This window comes from Myotis davidii, unplaced genomic scaffold, assembly GCF_000327345.1.
Source record: "Myotis davidii unplaced genomic scaffold, ASM32734v1 scaffold328, whole genome shotgun sequence".
In the NCBI taxonomy this organism is placed as follows: Eukaryota; Metazoa; Chordata; class Mammalia; order Chiroptera; family Vespertilionidae; genus Myotis; species Myotis davidii.
Genome location: NW_006300373.1, coordinates 2,056,111 through 2,076,581, shown reverse-complemented (window position 1 = coordinate 2,076,581; position 20,471 = coordinate 2,056,111). Strand labels below are relative to the sequence as shown.

The 20,471-nt window shown below is 33.8% G+C and overlaps 1 protein-coding gene across 1 annotated transcript in view; it reads right to left on the bottom strand.

Annotated features, from left to right (window-relative positions):
- The window catches only part of CHD9 (chromodomain helicase DNA binding protein 9), a 108,068-nt gene that overhangs the window by 41,954 nt on the left and 45,643 nt on the right, over positions 1–20,471 (bottom strand). The window contains 13 exon segments of the mRNA XM_015572653.1: positions 102–312; positions 1,334–1,589; positions 1,712–1,855; positions 3,136–3,312; positions 7,699–7,942; positions 10,844–10,965; positions 11,481–11,618; positions 11,794–11,880; positions 13,865–13,982; positions 14,616–14,671; positions 14,755–14,823; positions 15,920–16,066; positions 19,674–19,785. Of these exon segments, the coding sequence (XP_015428139.1) occupies positions 102–312; positions 1,334–1,589; positions 1,712–1,855; positions 3,136–3,312; positions 7,699–7,942; positions 10,844–10,965; positions 11,481–11,618; positions 11,794–11,880; positions 13,865–13,982; positions 14,616–14,671; positions 14,755–14,823; positions 15,920–16,066; positions 19,674–19,785 (1,881 nt within the window).

The window sequence follows — 20,471 nt, the reverse complement described above, 5'->3', positions numbered from 1 at the left end:
ATGTGAGTAAAGGTGGGTTATAGTACAGTGCTGAAAAAATCTTAATGACATATATTCAGCATAATTCATAAAATAATTCAGAGGATAATTCTATGCTTTACCTTTTATGTATAAGATAGTCCTCCAGGATGTCAAGGCAGCGTACCATCTGAGAGAAGATGAGCACTTTATGACCTCCTGCTTTCATTTTGGGAAGCAATTTATCAATAAGGACCAATTTACCAGCAGACTGGATCATTGCTTGGAGATGAAAATCAGAAGCAGCTGGATTATATGTATCTCTAAATTCTCCAAGTATTTTCTCCTCAGCACCTGTCAGGGAAATATGAGAGCATCAATGCACAAATGAAGGTAAGACCCAATTGCTTTCATTGTTACAAAAATCTGAATCAGTGCTCCTCTGTGTTTCCGTAACACACTAAGACTTCTTGGATGGGAGGTGAATTACCAGTACATTTATTAGAATTATTCGTTTGTGGCTAAATCCCCGACCCACACAGGACTGAAATTGTATTGAGGATACGGACAATTTATTAAGTATCTTTTTATCTCCCCGGACACCTGGCAAAATTTCTTATATAGGGAAAGAATTAATGAAAATGTAGTCCTGACCTAGGTGAAAATCACATCTTTTCAAACACACTTCTAATAGTTAAACACCAATGTAGCAGGGATCCACCACTGAAAGGTGATCAGATTAATCTGGTTATATCTATCGGATTCTGATGGCCATCAAAATAAAGAAACAAGGAAAAGTATAGGTCATTGATGAATACTTTCTCCAGAGAATCTGTATCTGCATTAAAGGCTCTCTGCCTTCCCTCAGCCTGTGTAGTCATCAATCGCGTATGGGGATTGCGAGTGAGTTCCTTACTAGGCTAAGAAATGACTTGTCTTGGATAAAGAAAGATAGGGAGTATATTCCCAGAAATACTGCAAGTGTAAAGACCAAACGTTGTACAGATAGAATGCAAGACCTTGAAAAGTAACATGAGAGCACCAAAATTTACACATTACCTGGACTGGAAAGATACCAGAAAAAAATATAAATGTGGAGGCCCAGATGGGTGTTGCTGTGTTTGTGCCTGAGGATGATTAAATTGAAGGAGAAATTCCAGTGCACGTGAAACCGAACACAAGACCCGCTATTACAATCGGACGTGGTAACATGGGACCCTGATTCTCAACCACCCATAATCCCACAGGAGACCAGAGTGCAATTACAGGGTCAGTGTCTTTTCTTGTAACTGCCAGGACAGCTGCAGCACGCTGTTTTTATTCATGAGCCTTTCTTGGAAGAAACAAGGACTTGTGTGTCATTCTTTTTAGCTACCTTTGATAAGATATGGATGGTTACAGCACTTCCTGAGCTCCATCATGGTATTGACCAAGTTAGGGACATTAGTCTGTCCTGCTCCTTTGGATAAAAACGAAAAGTTCTTCTCCAAAATAGCCCGGTAGTATTTCTTTTGAATGTTAGTAAGTTCCACTTCAATGATGGTTTCTTCTTTTGGTGCCAACTTCTTCTCCACATCTTCCTTCAATCGTCTCAACATCATCGGTTTCAGTATAGCCTGAAGTTTCTGCACCTGCATAAAAAAAAAAAGAAGATAAGATATATAACATATGTGTACAGTCAATTACACATATACACACATAACTGCAATGATAAAAGATCTGATGTACTTATTCACAAAGACCAAACGTTTACCTGTTCCTCTGTTTTCAAATCCCCAAATTCTTGCATAAACGTTGGTTCAGAAGGAAACCTTAATGGTTCTAGAAAGTGAAGAAGACTGAATAGTTCTTCAACTGTGTTTTGGAGAGGTGTGCCTGTCAAAAGCACCTTGTGTTCCTATATAAAGCAAGAATAATTCACATCAACTACCACAATACAAAAATTATATAAAAGTTGACATAGGTTATCAAATATTCAGGGATTGAAAAGCAAATTTTTTTTGACTAACATTATCAAAATACATCTCTACTTATAAATCTCCATTAATTAACTTCTCAATCACTTTTTAAAAACTCTATCATTCTCATAATACCTCACTTTGCACATTGTTTTTACTTATTCATGCCTCTAAAAGTTCTAAACAATTAAGAAACACATTTTAGATTTTCTCAATGAAACAGGTTTCTTAAGAACAAAGAGTATTTGTTTCTTTTGTACTGAACCATTCTTGCTATAGCAATTTGTATACAAAACTGTGCACATTCTTTGAGATTTGGCTGGTCATTTATTTGCCTTAACAAAGGAACAGATTCTCAAATAATTAAGGCTGCACCCCAACAGTGCAAAGTGCTGTTTGGAATATGATTCTAAATTGGAAATGCATTATAAATTAAATACAATAGTAACGGAAGGAAACAGTTTTAATGGTAATAGTACAAATTATTTAAAATTCTATTTGACAATACCTCTAAATTCCTTAGCTAAATACTTGTATATGCATCTGTACATATGCATTTATGTATCTGTGCATATGCACTAGTAAATAGCCTAGAAAGATACACATCCAGCTTTAAATCCTGGGTGAGGAGTGGGAGTGGGCATGGAGGGAGGAGTACAATGGGGAACTTTGTTTACTGTATGCAGTTCTGTATATATTATTTCTTTAAGTGCTCATGTACTAATTATGTGATCTTAATTAAGTAAAAAATTTTTTAAAAGCAAACCACTTTGATTTGAAAGAAGCATACACACTAAGAAAACTTATTAAAAATCCTATTTATTAATTAGTATCTAGATATACTAAGCATGTAGAGTCATGTAGGCACTTTATCCCTCTATAATATTATAACGTTGGATAAGGGGCTTCCAAAGAAATTTATGGCTTGAAACTATGATAGTATTTTCTTTTCAATAGTACATTCTACAGAGGTTTCTATTTTTTTTTAATTCTAGAAGTTAATTTCTAAAGCATTTTGAATGAAAAAGCTAAAATATTTTAAGTCTTAGGAAACAGATGAGATTTTTTCCCTGATATAAAGCAACAAATCAGCACAGATAGCAATCAGATATTACTGTGCTCTAAAATGTAAGTTTATAGGATTAGTTCGCTGACTCTATCTGACCTTTTGCTATGTAGCCAAGAAACTGAATGAAGTCATAATAAAGATGCTACTTACCAGATTCATGAGTTTCAGACCTTCTAGAAGTTTACAATTTTTGTTTTTTAACCTATGTGCTTCATCAATGATCACACATCGCCATTCAATTGCATTAAGCTCTGCACATCCTCCAAGAATCATTTCAAAAGTGGTGATGATGGCTTGGAATCTGTAAGCTCCTCGAATGATACGCCCCTAGAAAATTATTATCAAATACAGTAATTTGCTAGAATATCTTGACCATAAATTTTAATTCCCATCACATAGCATAAAAATACATCTAATGACATCTGGTATAAACTATTTTCCACTGAAATTTGTATATACATGTTCATAGACATTCCCTTAAATGAGGAGTTTTAGTATTAAAATTGTTAATAGTCTTCGCTGGTTTGGCTTAGTGGGTAAAGTGTTGGCCTGCAGACTGAAGGATTCCAGGTTCAATTATGTTCAGGGGCACATGCCCAGATTGCAGGCTCGATCCCCAGTAGGGGGCATGCAGGAGGCAGCCTATCTATGATTTTCTTTCATCATTGGCTGTTTCTATTTATCTCTCACTCTCCCTTCCTTTCTGAAATCAATACAAATATATTTTTAAAAAACTGTTAATAGATTGCTATGTTTTTAAGAGTGATGTTAAAAATTATGCCAACACAATTACATAATTTGTAATTACACCCAAATAAGCATTCCTCAATAAAATGTTCTATAATTTTTAAGAGTTATAATAATGATTTCAGGACATGTGTGAAGAAACCTGTACACAACCTGGCCACTGAAACTTCAGTATTAATGTGGATTACTTACATCCATGAGTCCACACATAGGATGGCAAAAAGGTAGTTAATATCAAAATTACCAAGTCATTTAGTCAGCAAATATTTACTGAGTGTCTATGTGCCAGACCCTGTTCTAGTTGCTAGAGATATGGCAGTAAACAAAACACATAAATATAATTGTCCCCGTGGAATTTAACATTTTAGTTTTCAAATAGAGGCCATAGCCACAAAGGAACAAAGAAACAACACAACACAACAATAAAAAAAATAAGCTAAAAATACTAAGTTAGAATATGATAAGGGCTGAGGGTGAGAGGTGACCATTGTAATTTTTAAAATAGTGTGCCTGAGAGGCCATTACTGAGCAGTGACATTTGAGCAAAGTCCTGAAGATGAGGGCGGGAGCCATGCTGATACCTAGAGGTCTAGAGGAAAAAGCGTTTTTGTCGGAAGTAGCAAGTGTGAAGGCCCTGATGCAGGAGGCACTGTGGCAGTATTCAAACAATAGCAAGAAAGCCGGAGTGGTTGACATCCAATGTGCAGGGAATAAGGATACACCGGGACTTGAATTCTGCAGTAAGGGCTTTGGCTCTCCAAAGAGCTATTGGAGGATTTTGAGACAAGAAATTTCATGATTTGACCTAATTTTAAAAGACTCGCTTTTGGCTGCCATGGTAAAAAGAGTAAAACAACCCAAGGAGAGGATTATATAGACCAGTTAAGAGGCTGTGATATAATTGAAGCAAGAGATACTCATTAGAAGTCATGAGAAGTGCTCAATTTTAGATGTGTTTTGAAAACAGAGCTATAGGATATGCTAATGGGCAGTTGTGCAATGACTTAAAGGATTCAAGTTTGACTCTAAAAATTCTTAGCTTGAACACAGAAGTTGGTATTGCTATTTACTACAATGAGGAAATTCAGGATTATGGTTTTGGATATGTTATGCTTGAGACACCTAGTCGATATCCAAGCGGAATAGGTGAATAGGGCATTTGGATATGACTCTGGGATTTAGAAAAGAGGTTAGAATTAGTGGCATTGTTTTTGAAGTTTCCAGTTGTATAGACGGCATAAATTGTGCAGCTAAATGAAATCTGATGGAGTATAGGCATAAAAGCATGTGAAGACGGAGCCGTGGGTTGCCTCACGTTGAGACAGAGAAGATGAGAAGAAACCAGTAAAGGGGACTTCTGAAGTAACAGATGGTGCTATAGGAATAGAATCCAAGTGAAGATAATGTTTAAGTGGGATTGAAAACTATAAACTCTTAGGAATTAGAGAGAAATGAAGGCTTAAGAAACATGTGTTCTGACAGAATTTTAATTCCTATTAACTTAGATTAATTCATATTGACTACATTCACTGGCCATTAAGTTGAACAATAGCTCCAGTAGAAAATAAGTAAAACTATAAGTCTATGGTATTTATAAGGCTCAAAAACCTGAAATATGCTTAAGAGTAAGAGCTCTCAAGTATAATTCACTGGGTATGTTATTCCCAGTATGCTCTATGAAATTAAGTAACTTATTTATACTTCAGTTTGCTCATTTGTAAATGGGAACAATAATATTATTACATATTTAAAGGTTGGCAATGCAAGGATTAAGTAAGATACTACATGTAAATGGTTTAACATAATGCCTGGCACATGGTAAATACTCAATAAATGTTTGTGATTATTCTTCTCATGGCAATTCAGAAAATTTGAGCTTAATTTTATTACTACTGTGATTTCAAGCTATTTAATAATTTGAAAAAAGCAGACGTTAAATATTCAATTAATTTATATTAAAATATATTTAAAAGTGGTAACAAAAGTTGTTTCTATATTTAAAGATCTATTTATCTCATTACATGAGAAATCTTTATCTTTTGAAATTTAAAACCCTTGATATTTTTCTAGAATGTATAAAATTATCATAAAAATATAACACTTAATACATAATATCATGTTATAATGCATGAAGAATCTTTCAGTTCTTTGGCTATCATATTAATACCAAACTCATGACACATTAAAATTGTGACGTTGTTAAAAATTTCTTATAGTCAAAATATGTTAATTGCACCTTCTCTAAAAAAATTCAATTGAACTTATTTCTATGATGTCATACAGCACTAAAATTCTACAAATGTATGATTAAGAATGATAAAACATGACAGAAGAAAATCAAACTATAACCTAACTAAAAGGGCATAGGCTCCAAAGGTACAAAGGTAAGTTTTCCATAGAATTAAATAATAATTAAAGGATTCTGTAGATGCTTAATTTCATAGAAATGTAAAGTAGAAGGGAAAATGAGGTTAAAGGAATTAATCAATTCATTAATTTTCAGCCTCAAAAAGTAGAAAATCAGTTAAAATTGGGAGGTAAAAATACAATGTTATATATATTACCTTATTTTAACATAAATTACATCACATGATCTGGCCATAAATTATAATGATCCTTATAAAAAGAAGAATCAGTGAAAGAAAAATAAAACATCATGATGCTGTTGAAGTAGAGCTAGAGTGGCAAATTCCAATTAAAAAGTACAATTTCATGTGAAATGTGTGCTGTTGTTTTTTCATTTTGTTTCTTATTTCTTAATAAAGTTTTTATCTAAAAATAGTTGTATTACTACTCAAAACTTCAACTTGGCACTTTATATTTTCAAGTATTAATTTTCTGCTAGGAAATTTAAAAAATATATATTTTCTTGATTTCTTACAGAGAGGAAGGGAGAGGGATAGAGAGTTAGAAACATCGATGAGAGAGAAACATCGATCAGCTGCCTCCTGCACACCCCCTACTGGGGATGTGCCTGCAACCAAGGCACATGCCCTTGACTGGAATCGAACCTGGGACCCTTTAGTCCACAGGCTGACACTCTATCCACTGAGCCAAACCAGTTAGGGCTCTGGTAGCAAATTCTTTCTTATAATGTCATCTCTTATATTTTATGACCTATGTATATAGCCAAAAAAATAAATAAAATGGAAAATGTGCCCATAAGATAGACCGGAGAAGAAAGCCATAAAATCCCCAGAGTATTAGAATAACCAATTCAAAGGGGGAAAACTTATAGAGGTATGCTTAAACTGTATATAAAACCAAAACTGTTAAAACTTGATTTGAGAGAGAGGAGAGGGGAAGAGGAAAAAAGGGAGGAAGGGAGGTAGAGAGTGAAAAAGAGAGAGAGAAACATCGATTTGTTGTTCCACTACTTATGCATTCATTGGTTAATTCTTGTATGTACCCTGACCAGAGATCAAACCAACAAACCTTGGCATATTGGGATGACACTCAAACCAAATGATCTACCTGGCCAGGGTCAACAAACCAAATTTTAAAAAATGTCTAAATCAAAATCCAATGAACAAAAAAAGAACCTATTTGAGATTTCACATCAATAGGCTTTTTTAAATTCATGGTATTCACTGAAGATTTAAATTTTTAAAATGAGAAGAAAAAAAACACACTGGAGGATTATCAGAGAGACCTTTATAATTCTAAATTTAATGTATATTTTAAACATTTAGTAAAACCATTATTTAGTTTAAAAATTAGAGATATAGATTTATACATCTGTATAAATAAGAATACTTCATAATAAATTAGAGCACAAACCGAACTACTTTAGCCATTGTTCTCTTTTGCTACTAATATTTATTATAAAATATATGATGAATAAAGAGACTGAAGATCTAAATAGGCAATTAAAATCCAACCTAAATTTGAATGTAATGAATATGCAATGCTTATCAAGTTCCAACCTGAGCATTCAAACAATAAACCAAATGACCGGTAACACACCTGTGAGTCCCTGAAGTACATCTCATACCGCTGTATCATCTGTCTGCTAATCAGGCTCCCATGATAAACCACAACATTAATATCAGTCCACGTACGAAATTCTCTCTCCCAGTTTGCAATAGTAGAAAGTGGAGCAATAATCAGGAAAGGTCCTCTTATACCAGTCAGAAGGATTTCGTAGAGGAATGTAATTGATTGAATTGTTTTGCCAAGACCCATTTCATCTGCTAAAATGCAGTTTCGTCTGAAATAAACAAATATATTATCCAAGTAGACATTGGGTTTTTCTGTATACTACAACGGTTTTAAAGATAAATACACAAAAGTAATCAATGATCAAGTTAAAACGCTCGCATTTATAAAAATGTAAAAGTTGCTGAAGTGCAGAGTAGGTTAAAGATTACAATTTTATTATAACCCTGCAATGAAAAAACATTTTTGTAGCTCCAAAATAAAGATACCACCCGATAGATGTTTTGTTTTTTTTTAAAGAGTGAAATGGCAAGCGCAAGGCAGACTAAATATTTTATTCAGGAAGCATTTTTTAAATACCTTCTATATCTCAGGGACAGTATGAGAAGATGGGATACAAAAGAAATAGAACATGTTCTCTGCCTTCCAGGGGCTTGTATCTATTAGAGAAGCAGACATGCAAATAAACAAATAAGTAGTCATGCAATGTGCTATCACAGAAGAACAAATCCAGCACCGGTTTCCAACGCTGGCTGTACATTAAGAGCCTACACTGCTTGAAAGAAACCCAGACACCCAGGGCCCTCCCCTGTACATTCTGTGAGTCAAGGTGTATGGAACAGAACAAGCAGCTATAATTTTTAAATAAACTCCACAGATGATTGATTATGATACGTGACTGGTTAAGAATCGTCCGTATTAAGCTTATTATGAAAGCTCAGAGAAGTAAATGTCCACTTCTGGCCAGAAGACATCCGAGACGAGAAGACTGCTTTGAGAGGGGAGGTCAGTGTTTTGCCAGAGTGGACAGTGGAAAGAACAGGATCCACTATGGGACCACAAGTTATATAACTGCGGTTTTGAGAGAAGGTAAAGGTAGCGGATATTAAGATAAGCAGGAGGCATATATAAAGAAAGTTAGACATTATTCCAATAATTTGAAAAAAATTTAAAAACCTGATGAGGTCAGGTTTTTATTTTGAAGTTTGCTCCAAAGCCACTGCGGATATTAGAAGATGAGATGACTAGAAGTTTGGAAGCTAATTGAAAAAGTCCTGCAATAATGCAGGAAAGAATGGGAGGACACTTGGACTAAGGGAAGAGGGACTCAGAAGAGAACTGATTCCAACGTTAATTATGAGTTAGAATGATTTGGACCTAGTGACCAACCAAGTATACAGGGTGTAGAATGACAGTCAGATTTCTTTCAGTTTGGGTGACTAAATGAATTTCATTATTCTTAGCTGAGATATAAAATATGGGAGAATAAATTTGGTATGGAGGAAACAGGAAATGACAAGATTAATTTTGAATTTGTTGAGTTTAAAGGCTCATTCAGAGAGACATTAAGGTAGCAAGAAGTAAAAAGAAATATGGATTTGAAGTTCAAGCCTTACTTAGAGGTAAGTGTGAGATCATTAGTGTTATTGATATGTGAAGGCAGAGAGGGGTGCAGAATATGGCTTAGAGGGAACAAATATGGAAGAAGAGAAGAAAAAGAAAGAGTTTTGGGCAAGAAAAATCAACACTGAAAGGGCAGGCAGATGAAAAAAATTAAAAAAAAAAACAGCAAAAACTACTGAAAGGGACAGTCACAGAGGCGCTGGGGGTCTAGCAGAGAGTCATACTGTGGAAGCTTTTGGCAGTGAGAATGGGGGGAAAGCAGCAACTACTATCCAATGCAGCAAAGGCAGCAAATTAAGGCTGAGATGTATGCTGTGGATTGGAAAAGAGTGTCAGAGATGATACAGAATCAAAACCCAGAGAGCAGGTTTCAGGAGAACCGGAGAGGAAGACATGGGAAGAGCTTGCACAGCTCCTCTTCCTAGAAATTCACTCAAGGTAGCTAACAGGAGAAACAGAGCCAAGGGAGGTTTTATCCTTTTCTTTAGCATTTTTATATAGGTTAAACCCAAACTGGCTCACAGACTGAAGGACTGACACTGGTTTCAGCGATGGCTTGAAAATAGAAGAGTGAAGGGAGGTCTGAGAAGCCTGGATGAGATGCATGTCAAGAATTGAGGTGGTAGGCATTAGTCTTGGTCCTGGGGCAGGACCTGGTTAACTTCTGATACATGCAGGTAGAAGTAAGAATAGCCATGGATGGAGATACATTTGTAGGCTTGCGTGGCAAACGAGGATTTGAATGAGTTTACTTACTGGCTGGCCCTACACTTCTCTATGAAGCACTCACATACAGAGTTGTAATAAAAGTCTGAAGTAGTCTGTGTTTAAAACAAGCAATTTAGATCATGGGAAAGGGTATGGACAAGGGAAGAATAGTAAAAAACATTTTACTATTTTATCTGGAAGGTTCTCTTGAGGAATATGATAAATATGTATAACATATAAACCAGGGGGAAAAGAGCATTGCATGGTCTTCATCAACTGAGTCTTTTGACTCACCATTACCAAGTGTAACCTCTCAGAAGAATCATGTGAGATATAAAAGCTAAAAGGATAATTCTGAATCAAATTTTGATACTGTTACTACTAATAATGCTTTCATCTGCTCCTTTGTATACACTATTATATATTTCTCTCAATCATGGTACAATTTTTACTTCTCTGTAATTATCTTTTCATCCCAATTTAAAAAGTGAGATAATGTTCAATAAAGCATTTTGAACAACTTCAACAGTAGTATAGGCTAATAAGTTGAAAAACATTCCCTAACAGATGTTTTATGTTAAGAAACATATTTTAAATTTGATTACTAATCAACATATCAACTGTATTCTACTCTGATTGATATATTTAAAGAAAGCAATTGTAGACAAAATCCTAAATTATAAATTAAATTATCTTCTTGAGGTAACTTTACTTTCAATAATGAAGACTCAATAATAATAATAATAATAATAATAATAATAAAATATCAGTACCAATTTTACTTAACATATTTTCACACATAAAAAAATTTAAATTTTTTCTGCTAAGATATACTACATACCTATTGTACCAATTGAACAAAAGCCAGTTGAGTCCTTCCAGTTGATATTCCCTGAGTTGATTACCATTTTTATAGTCCCTGGATTGATCTATTTTTTTCCAAATATTGGAGGGAGGACGTTCCTTAGTGGAAAAACAAAGAATGAATGATATATTTCAGATTTTTTCATTTGCCCACATCTCATAGACAATAGTAGCAAATCAATAACTCCACTTAGAGCTGAAACTGGTATTCATAATAATTTTATAAATGACCTGAGAGAAAGATTAGTATGAAGATTTAAAATTCACAGATGAGGTAGACACATTCAAAACTTTTCAAGAGAACTGCGGAAGGAAATACTCATCAAAATGTTAGATGTACATTTGCTCTGGCCAAAGAATTACAATTTTGGTTTGTCTTACATGAACTTGTACAGGGGCTCACTGTTCAATGTAGCACTGTTTATAATAGCAAACACTCAAACATCCACTAATGGAGGAGTAACTAAATTAACGTACATATGTAGTACTATGTAGCATTTTTAAATACAGTATTAATTGTATACCCGACTAAATTAAAAATTCAAAGATAACATTAAACCACCTGAATAAAGATGTGCTAAGAGTTTATGAAGTTGTGTAATATATGTTCTTACCAAATGTCTTGTGTCAGGTCTTGAAGATTGCAATTGTTCAAACTCTACTATTTTTGCAAGATCTACATCTTCTTTTAGTTCCCAGGTGCTATCTTCATATGGTAATGAGCACCACTTTACTAAGTAGTAAATGACGGGCTGGAAGAAACATTTTTCTATTTTACCATTTTGAAAAAGAATAAATAGCTTAATATATTAACCAACATCAATAAAAACTGATGAAACATTTTTTGTGTTTTTAGATGGTTAACTTTAACACTGAAAAGTTTTAGGACTTTTTACTTAGTTAAAAAACTTTTTGCCAAATATTTACCTCACCAGTATCTTTATCCTCACAAAAAGAGACTTCTAACACTCTGTCTACTTCAACGTAGTCTGGGTTAAATGGTTCTTCTTCCATCTAAAATTTAGAAGTAACAATATTTTTTTGGGGGGGTAAACAGGGACATCTGTAATACTTTCAACAATAAAGATAAATAAAAGTTACAATATTTGACAAATAAGTGGAAAGATAAAAGTGAAATAAACATAAATATACTAGTTATCCATTATAAAACAAACACATAGGTTTGATTTCAATTAAATTTCCAATTACTGGAATACTTCCATTTTAATTTCCAACATATATCTAGAAAATTTGTCTATATTATGAATCATCATACTCTATATCATAAAACTAACCAAATAGCACTAATAAATAAGGTATTCCAGACTAGGAAGTTACTCCAGAAAACTTCCTTAAAAATTCCCTTAAAGCCGAAATCGGTTTGGCTCAGTGGATAGAGCGTCGGCCTGCAGACTGAAAGGTCCCAGGTTCGATTCCGGTCAAGGGCATGTACCTGGGTTGCGGGCACATCCCCAGTAGGAGATGTGCAGGAGGCAGCTGATCGATGTTTCTCTCTCATCGATGTTTCTAACTCTCTATCGCGCTCCCTTCCTCTCTGTAAAAAAATCAATAAAAAATATATTTAAAAAAAAAATTCCCTTAAAGCAGCCTCAGTACCTCTTTTTGCCACTTTCCTCAGCTCCAACAGTTAAAGACCACCCTGTGGAGAGCATGTAGGAGGCAGCCAATCAGTGAACCTCATCATTCATATCTCTTTCCCCTCACCCTTCTTCTCTGAAATCAATAAAAATATTTTTTTTAAATACATTTTATTGAGTTTTCACAGAGAGGAAAGGAGAGAGATAGAGAGTTAGAAACATCGATGAGAGAGAAACATCGACCAGCTGCCTCCTGCACACTCCCCACTGGGGGATGTGCCCGCAACCAAGGTACATGCCCTTGACCGGAATCGAACCTGGGACCTTTCAGTCCGCAGGCCGATGCTCTATCCACTGAGCCAAACCGGTTTCGGCTAAAAATATTTTTTAAATATATGTGGGAATTCATTGTATAATTTTTGCAACTTCATTTTCATTGCTCAAATAAAAAAGTCTAAAAAGTTTCAAATTAAAAAGTTTTAAATTTATTTCTTGATCTGAGAGAGAAAGAGAGAGAGAAACATGGATTTGTTGTTCCACTTATTTATGCGTTCATTTAATGCTTCCTGTATGTGTCCTGACTGGAGAGCCAGCCTTGGCATATTGGGATGAACATCTGAGCTACTTGGAGGGCCTAAAAAAATTAGATGAATTTAAAACTGTTCGGCCAAAACCGGTTTGGCTCAGTGGATAGAGCGTCGGCCTGCGGACTGAAAGGTCCCAGGTTCGATTCCGGTCAAGGGCATGTACCTGGGTTGCGCACACTTCCCGAGTGGGGGATGTGCAGGAGGCAGCTGATCGATGTTTCTCTCTCATCGATGTTTCTAACTCTCTATCTCTATCTCTCTCCTTTCCTCTCTGTAAAAAATCAATAAAATATATTTAAAAAATAAATAAATAAAACTGTTCGGAAAAAAAGTCTATTAAAAGAAAAATAATTTAGAGCAGGAAAGGACATCAGACTATTTAGTAAAGCCTAGAAAGGTAAGTGAATTTTTCCAATTATCTGTTCACACATAAAAAGCTGGTATAAAATATAGGAGATGTATTTCAGGAAAAATCTTATTTTCCACTTATTTGCTATAACACCAGTTCCATTACTTGACTAACTTGTTAAATTCTGAGATGTTAACACACTCACTTTCAACTCTAAGTATTGAAATACATGCTAATTTAACAATACAGGATGTATTTATATTCTGAATTATCAGTGTTCCTGCTTCAAATAGTTCCCAAGCTAAATTTGGGAAAAGAAAACTAGTACATATGGATAGCATTTGTAGTCAACATCAAAGTTTAAGACCTAAGAAATAATATGAATAATACTTAAAATTTTGAGAAAAAATACTACATGTTCAGAGTCCAACACATAATAGTCTCATTTATTTATTTTTTCTTACATCTGCAAAAAAATGTGCTCTTTGTGCTTGTCTCAATTTGAATCGTTTGATTTTCTGCTGGATCCTTTTATCTTTCAAAAGCTGCTGTTCTGTGGCCCATTCACAGTGAAGATAGGAGCTACAATATTTATAAAAGCAACATATTAGAACAATATAGAAAACCTTGCTTTGTTTTGTTTTAAACTTATTTTTAATCATAGTATTCAATGCAAAATATTATCTTCCACTTTACAAATAGGTAGTTCATTCATCATTTCATTTAATATCAAGAGCCATGAGATCACAATATCCTAAAAAGATTGTAGTCTAAGGTTTGCAATTTGCTAATAACAGAATGGTACACTACATCATAGAGTAACAAGATATGATTTATTGTTTATTTCTTCATTGTAATAGTTTGCCATGATCAGATAGCTAATTTGTTTGGAAGTTAATGTAACCTTATTTAAATCATTTTCTTTCACAAAGTATAGAAAAAAGCTGAATAAAATTTTGAAAAGTTAAAAAATACAAATATAATAAATAATGTTCTATAATTTGTAAAAGTGTATTTTATAGATTCCTGCGTTTTGATATTCGGAAAAAAATTCAATCTTAACATGAAAGGTTGTCTTCTCATTTTTAATGATGTTCAACTTCATGAAATAATAAATAATAAAACATTTAACATGCAGATAAAACAAATTGAACTTAATATAGTTAAATATATTAATCAACATCTTTCCATTATTTTTCTAACTGAAATACTTACTAATTCTTGTATTTTACAAAAAATTCTTCTGTATCAATCATCACTCCAGGTGATATCTAAGAAAATAAAATCAGTAATTATGACTTTTATTACCAGACCACTGAATATAAAGTATAAAATGTAATGTGCCATCACTTACTTCCTTTTTCACAATTCTCGAAGATAATATTTTGTCCACAATTGCTGCATCTTCTTCACTTGGATTCTCCTGTAGGAAGGATGAAAAATATAATTGCACATTCTGCAAATTCCTTTAGGTTTTACCGTGTATGTTTATGAAAACATGAAAGTTCAACAAATATATATGTAACACCTGTGCCAGGCATCAAGTGTTAGAACTGAAAAAACAGAAAAGTAAATCGTTGTTGTTACTGTCCTCAACCTCATCTATAATATCAAAGTGAACACATTATGCTTTTTTTCTGTAATAGGCATTATTTTAAGCATTCTGCATATATTAATTTAATTCTTGCAACTACTCTGTGAGGTAGACACTATTATCATCTCTGCTTTACAGGTTGGGAAACTCGGGAAGAGAGAAGGTGAGTACTTGCCCACGGTGCCAGAACGTGAGCTAGCTCTGGATTGTGGTTGCTCACAATCCAGAGCAGAGATTAAAAAATTAAACCGAAAGGAAAATCCACATGCAACGACAGAGATGTCACACAGAGTCTTTGGGCACTGTGCTCATACATCCAGTGGATAGACTGCTTTTAAAGAAGTGGCAAAAGGTAAGGCCAACACAGCCATTTCACATGCTGTGTTGAGAAGGAAGTTATTTTTTTAAGACTGGGAAACTGCTAGAATTTTCAGTAGAAATGTACTATAACCAGGCTTCTAACTTAGAAATAGTCCTCAGAAAAGACAGAGTTTAGAGAAGTTTCAAGAATATATATTTGGGTCCTATCTGGTTTGGCTCGGTGGATAGAGCGTCAGCCTGCAGACTGAAGAGTCCCAGGTTCCATTCCAGTTGAGGGCACATGCCAGCGTTGTGGGCTCGATCCCCAGTAGGGGGCGTGCAAGACGCAGCCAATCAATGATTCTCTCTCTTTATTGATGTTTCTATCTCTCCCTCTCCTGTCCTCTCTGAATTCAATAAAAATAAAAAATAAAATAAAAAAAGATTATCTATTTGGGAGGTGCATGAGTCCCAAATTTGAATGATTAAAGGTTCTATTAACTACAATAAAGAATCCAGGAGGAGAAGTTGGAGCAGCTTTTAGGAGAAAACATAATACGTATTTTAAAGAATTTATGTTGGTTTAAAATATCTTGTAATCATAACCCTAATAGATGTATCTTACCACAAATAACTGTAAAGGCTGTTCCCCAGGTAAAGGAGCTGAATTCTTTTTTATTTTCATAGAACCTTTAACCTCTTCCTCAGATTGTTTCCCCTCTCCATCTTCTGCGTACTTTTTCCTTTTAATTTGTCGATTTGATCTTCTTTTCTGTAATGAACCATAAGGGTCATATTTATATGACTTATTTTAAAGAAAAGATTTTAAAATAATTACTTCAGTGTGGCAGTTTTGTACATTGAATTTTCAAAATTGTATGCTACATTAATTTTCCCTCATTTCTCCTTTTTTATCATTTGCCCTTTGCCACAGGCTTACAATCTTCAGATTTATTTCCTAAAGTTTCAAATAACAAAGATTAGTAAGACCTTTATTTCTTTTCTTTAGAGATTGTTAAGAATGAAAAGATTTTGTTTTAGTTAGCTGTCACAGCTTGGGCAAAATATATTTTATTAGTAATTAGTAATTATGTTATTACTTTTCTTTAGAAACTATTAAGAAGAGTAAAAGGTATCTGATTTATTTAACTATTTCGCACCTCAGGTAACACATTTTTTAAACTACTAATACCTTCGTAGACTTTCCCAAAACCTAAAAATTGCATCAGATGAATATTAAATTAAATAACTAATCAGGGACATAAAACTAGAAGAAGAAATTAAATAATATTTGCCATGAAACTAATGAAGTTGCATTTAAAACAGAACAAAATAATATAAAATATTGGATAAGAAATATGCAAAATAAAGTAGTAAATCAATGAAATAATTAAATGTATAAATGAAGGAGGAACCAGTGTTTTACTAATTTTATTACCTTTCCTTAAAAATAAAGAACATCACTATCATAAAAACCGAAATAAACCTACAAAAAAGTATTACATGTAGTAACATAATTTTTAAGTAGCCTAAGTAATTTTAAATTAGATATCAAATACACATGGCTTTACTTACCTCCCTAAAGATCTAATATTTGGTGTTCCCACTATAAAAACAAACTCACAATGACAAGAAAATCCCAAAGGACTTAGATTTTTTTTTTCACCTCCCTAAAATCTCATGGGTGGAGGTATCTCAGCTAACTGTTCTAGGGCTCAATATTTGGTAAATCTATCCATTCTTCCTTTTTCTATGCCATTTTCTTTTGCATATTGAGTAACTCCCATGATACTCCTCCTAAAATCTAACCAGCAAATAACTCATGTGTTTTCCTTTTGATTTCTGACAATGTCTTCAATTTGGTAGGTCTTTCATATTCCCAGAGCCATGACAAAAATGGCTGGATCATGAGCAGTGCAGGGACAAACTTATCTACATCCAGAAGGCTGCAGTGGCCTTGAGCGTGCCTCTGCCTCTTTCTCCTGAGACTAGTGCTATATTTAGAGAAAGAGCAACCAACATGTTGATTTAGCTCAGCCAAATGCAGCAGACAATTCCAGGCCACCATCTCCTGGCCAAGAGGACATTTACATTTCAAAACTCAGGGTGCCCTTTTTGTTAATATTAGAGACAGGAAGGTGGCACATAGAAATTATAAAAGAACTTCTACAAACCCAATTTTCCCACATGCTGTTGTGAAAGATATGAAATATTATCCCCTGAGGGGGGAAATCCTAAGGATCTCTAATTTAATAGCAGGCTAAAGGAATGTTTCGATTTCTATTATGGGCATCACACAGTTCTTAATGTTCAAGAATAGTTTAAATTAATAACCAACAGCGACACCTATTATTCTAACAATAACATGTACCATCAATGTTATGTCTCACTAGGCACAAATCTTCTAAATAACAAAGTTTGAGAATAATTCAGTATACTTTTAGAAGGTTCTGTTAGGTATTTTCAGCATTAGTTTCCTTTCTAGTCACTTATGCATCTATTAGTACTTTGAAATGCCTCACTTTTAGTCTTTAGTAAACAGTAAATGAGTGACATGAAAGAATCCTTTGAACTAACGAAAGTGCACATTCAGGTAATTCTTCCCAAGACAGAATGAGGATCACTTATTGTCAAGTGCTCTCTAATCCTATGAAGACTTTGTTAGTCTAAAAGATTTTGTGTGAGTTATAAGATTATAGCTGATTTTATCATAAATTATACTAGGTTATATAGTGACACATTAGGCAAATCCAAACAATGTCTCACTCTCATCAATTACTTTTCTCTGTCATACACTATCTGTACTACTTTTAAAATATAAATATTAATTTGATGTCTACATTTTTTGCTAATGTGATTTTTCTGGCTTTCTTCCTCCATAATGGTTTTCAAACCGTAATTTGAAATAGTGACAAATTCTTTTTTTAGATTTTTTCCAGGCTTTTTTCTTCTTATGTCTTAAGGGCTACAACAGATCAGTCTAGTATTTACAAAAGAGGCCAGGGACATTATGCTTTTAAATGACTAATAAATAGTTTATTATGACAACATATTACTTGTTTCCTATCATAATCCTAATAAAATCTACTCAGGGCTTTTTAAAAAGTTAAATCTAAATATAGTCAGACTACTGAAGTACTCTCTATTGAGATTAAAGATACTAAATTAAATATCATATTTATATTTTTAGATTTCCACCTGACCCCAAACTGTAAACTTAAATTATTTTTCAAGCCTTCAAATCTACTGTGGTTGAAAGCTACATGGACCTCTCCATCATTTATATAATGATACCTTTACATATGTCAATAATATAGATTTGTAAGTATTTATTAGAAAATATTTCCTTCCTTTCCTACTTAATTTTTTTATGTGTTAAAGTAACACGTATCAAAGCAAACTAACACTATAGTGAAAGGTATGGAAGAAATGTGTGTGTAAACCTATTCTACCATTTCAATGCTTGGTAATTACATAATGGAAAAATGGCCAGCATTATTCTAGTAAAAATTAAAGTAAATTTTCTCATGTTGACTAAGTTAATTATAAGTTTACCTAAGTTAAAGATAACATATGAAGAAAAAGCCAGGCCATGTAATATTAGGAGCTTCAGTCACTGCCCTTACCTCAACTCTTGCAGCAGCCCAGGAGCCTTGAGCCACTACTCTCCCATTGGATAAGAAGCTGCATAAGGAAGAAGAAAGGCCATTCAGGGGCTTTCTGGCCCCATAATTCAACAACTGCCACCACCCCTACGGCCTATAGTTATACTTTAATTATTAGAGAGCAGAGGGTGGCCTGAATTATTATGACCTTCACTATATATTTGTTAACTTCACAAGATTATTTTAAATATCCACCTATTCCCCCAAAAAAGGGCAAAAAGCACAGTATTTTTGTCTACATCAGGGGATTTTTAATATAAATGTTTATCTTTTTCTTTGACAGAAGCAGAGCAAAGAAATTATATCTAGGAATGATTCCATCCATTTGCTTTATCATTTGTAGGTGATTTTAAAATTAATATCTCCATCATTAAGTTCATTCAAAAGGACTCTGGAAGTACAGAATATCACTAGATGCTTCTCCAGGCTCAAAACCAGCGGGGACTTTGGATTATTACTTAACCTCTCTGGGCTTCAATTTCATTATCTGAAAAATGAGGGGTTTGAGAGGACATGTAAGTTTCCCCCCCGGGCCTAACATTCTACGGTAATACTGCTAGGAGCATACTGTAGTCATGCTGTCAGGTAAGTTCTGCTATACAATACAATGTATTTTTACTACTAAGCTACAGTATAAATATCTGCAAAGTAATATTATACTATCTACATAATTCTACCAGTGCTTCATGTCTCAGAAAACAATTTAATACTCACTTGAGAGTCTTCCTCTTTGCATGCACGCTGTGGCATCTGCTCTGCATCAGATATTTCATCTGAAGACTCATTCTTTCTTTTTTGTTTCTTACCCAATGTAATAATGAGTTTGCTGTTTCAACAGGAAAAGAGTACACAGTAAGATCTTTTTATATTTTTCCATTTTGGGTCAAGTTAAGATTGCCATGATAAGCTTTATGCCGTTTTATATCACTTGAATGTTCAACCAAAGATACTAATTATCACGAAACCCACAACATTTTCAACACAAAAACTGAATTCTACTGGAGCAAACACAAATTAATATTTAGTTAATGTGCTTCAAAGCAAGTTGTATCACTTGTTACTTAGGCTCAAAATTATTTTTCACGGGAAAATGTCAGTTCATATAACTGTATTTAGTACTTAAAATAATTCATTTATTTTGTTATCTTGTATATATATGTGTGTATGTATATTGATGTTTACACATGCACATGAAATACAACTGTCTAAAATGAAAATGATTTTTTCATTTCCTGACCCTGATCAAAGGTAGAAGTACAGACCTCCCACATTTCCTTCCTAATTTCTTAATCTGGTTCAACAGATGGAAGGACATGATCCCAAAGTACCATGCTACTCACAAACCATGCTAATTGCTAATCAGGAAAATTCTATTTCAGATAAAACATAAAAAACCCAGAATTTTTCAAAGATTATTTACTAATGTGGGACAACTTGGAGGTTAAAAGCAGGAAGTTTGAAATCATACGACCTAAGACTTTAAATGTGATTCCACCGTTTACTTATTAGACT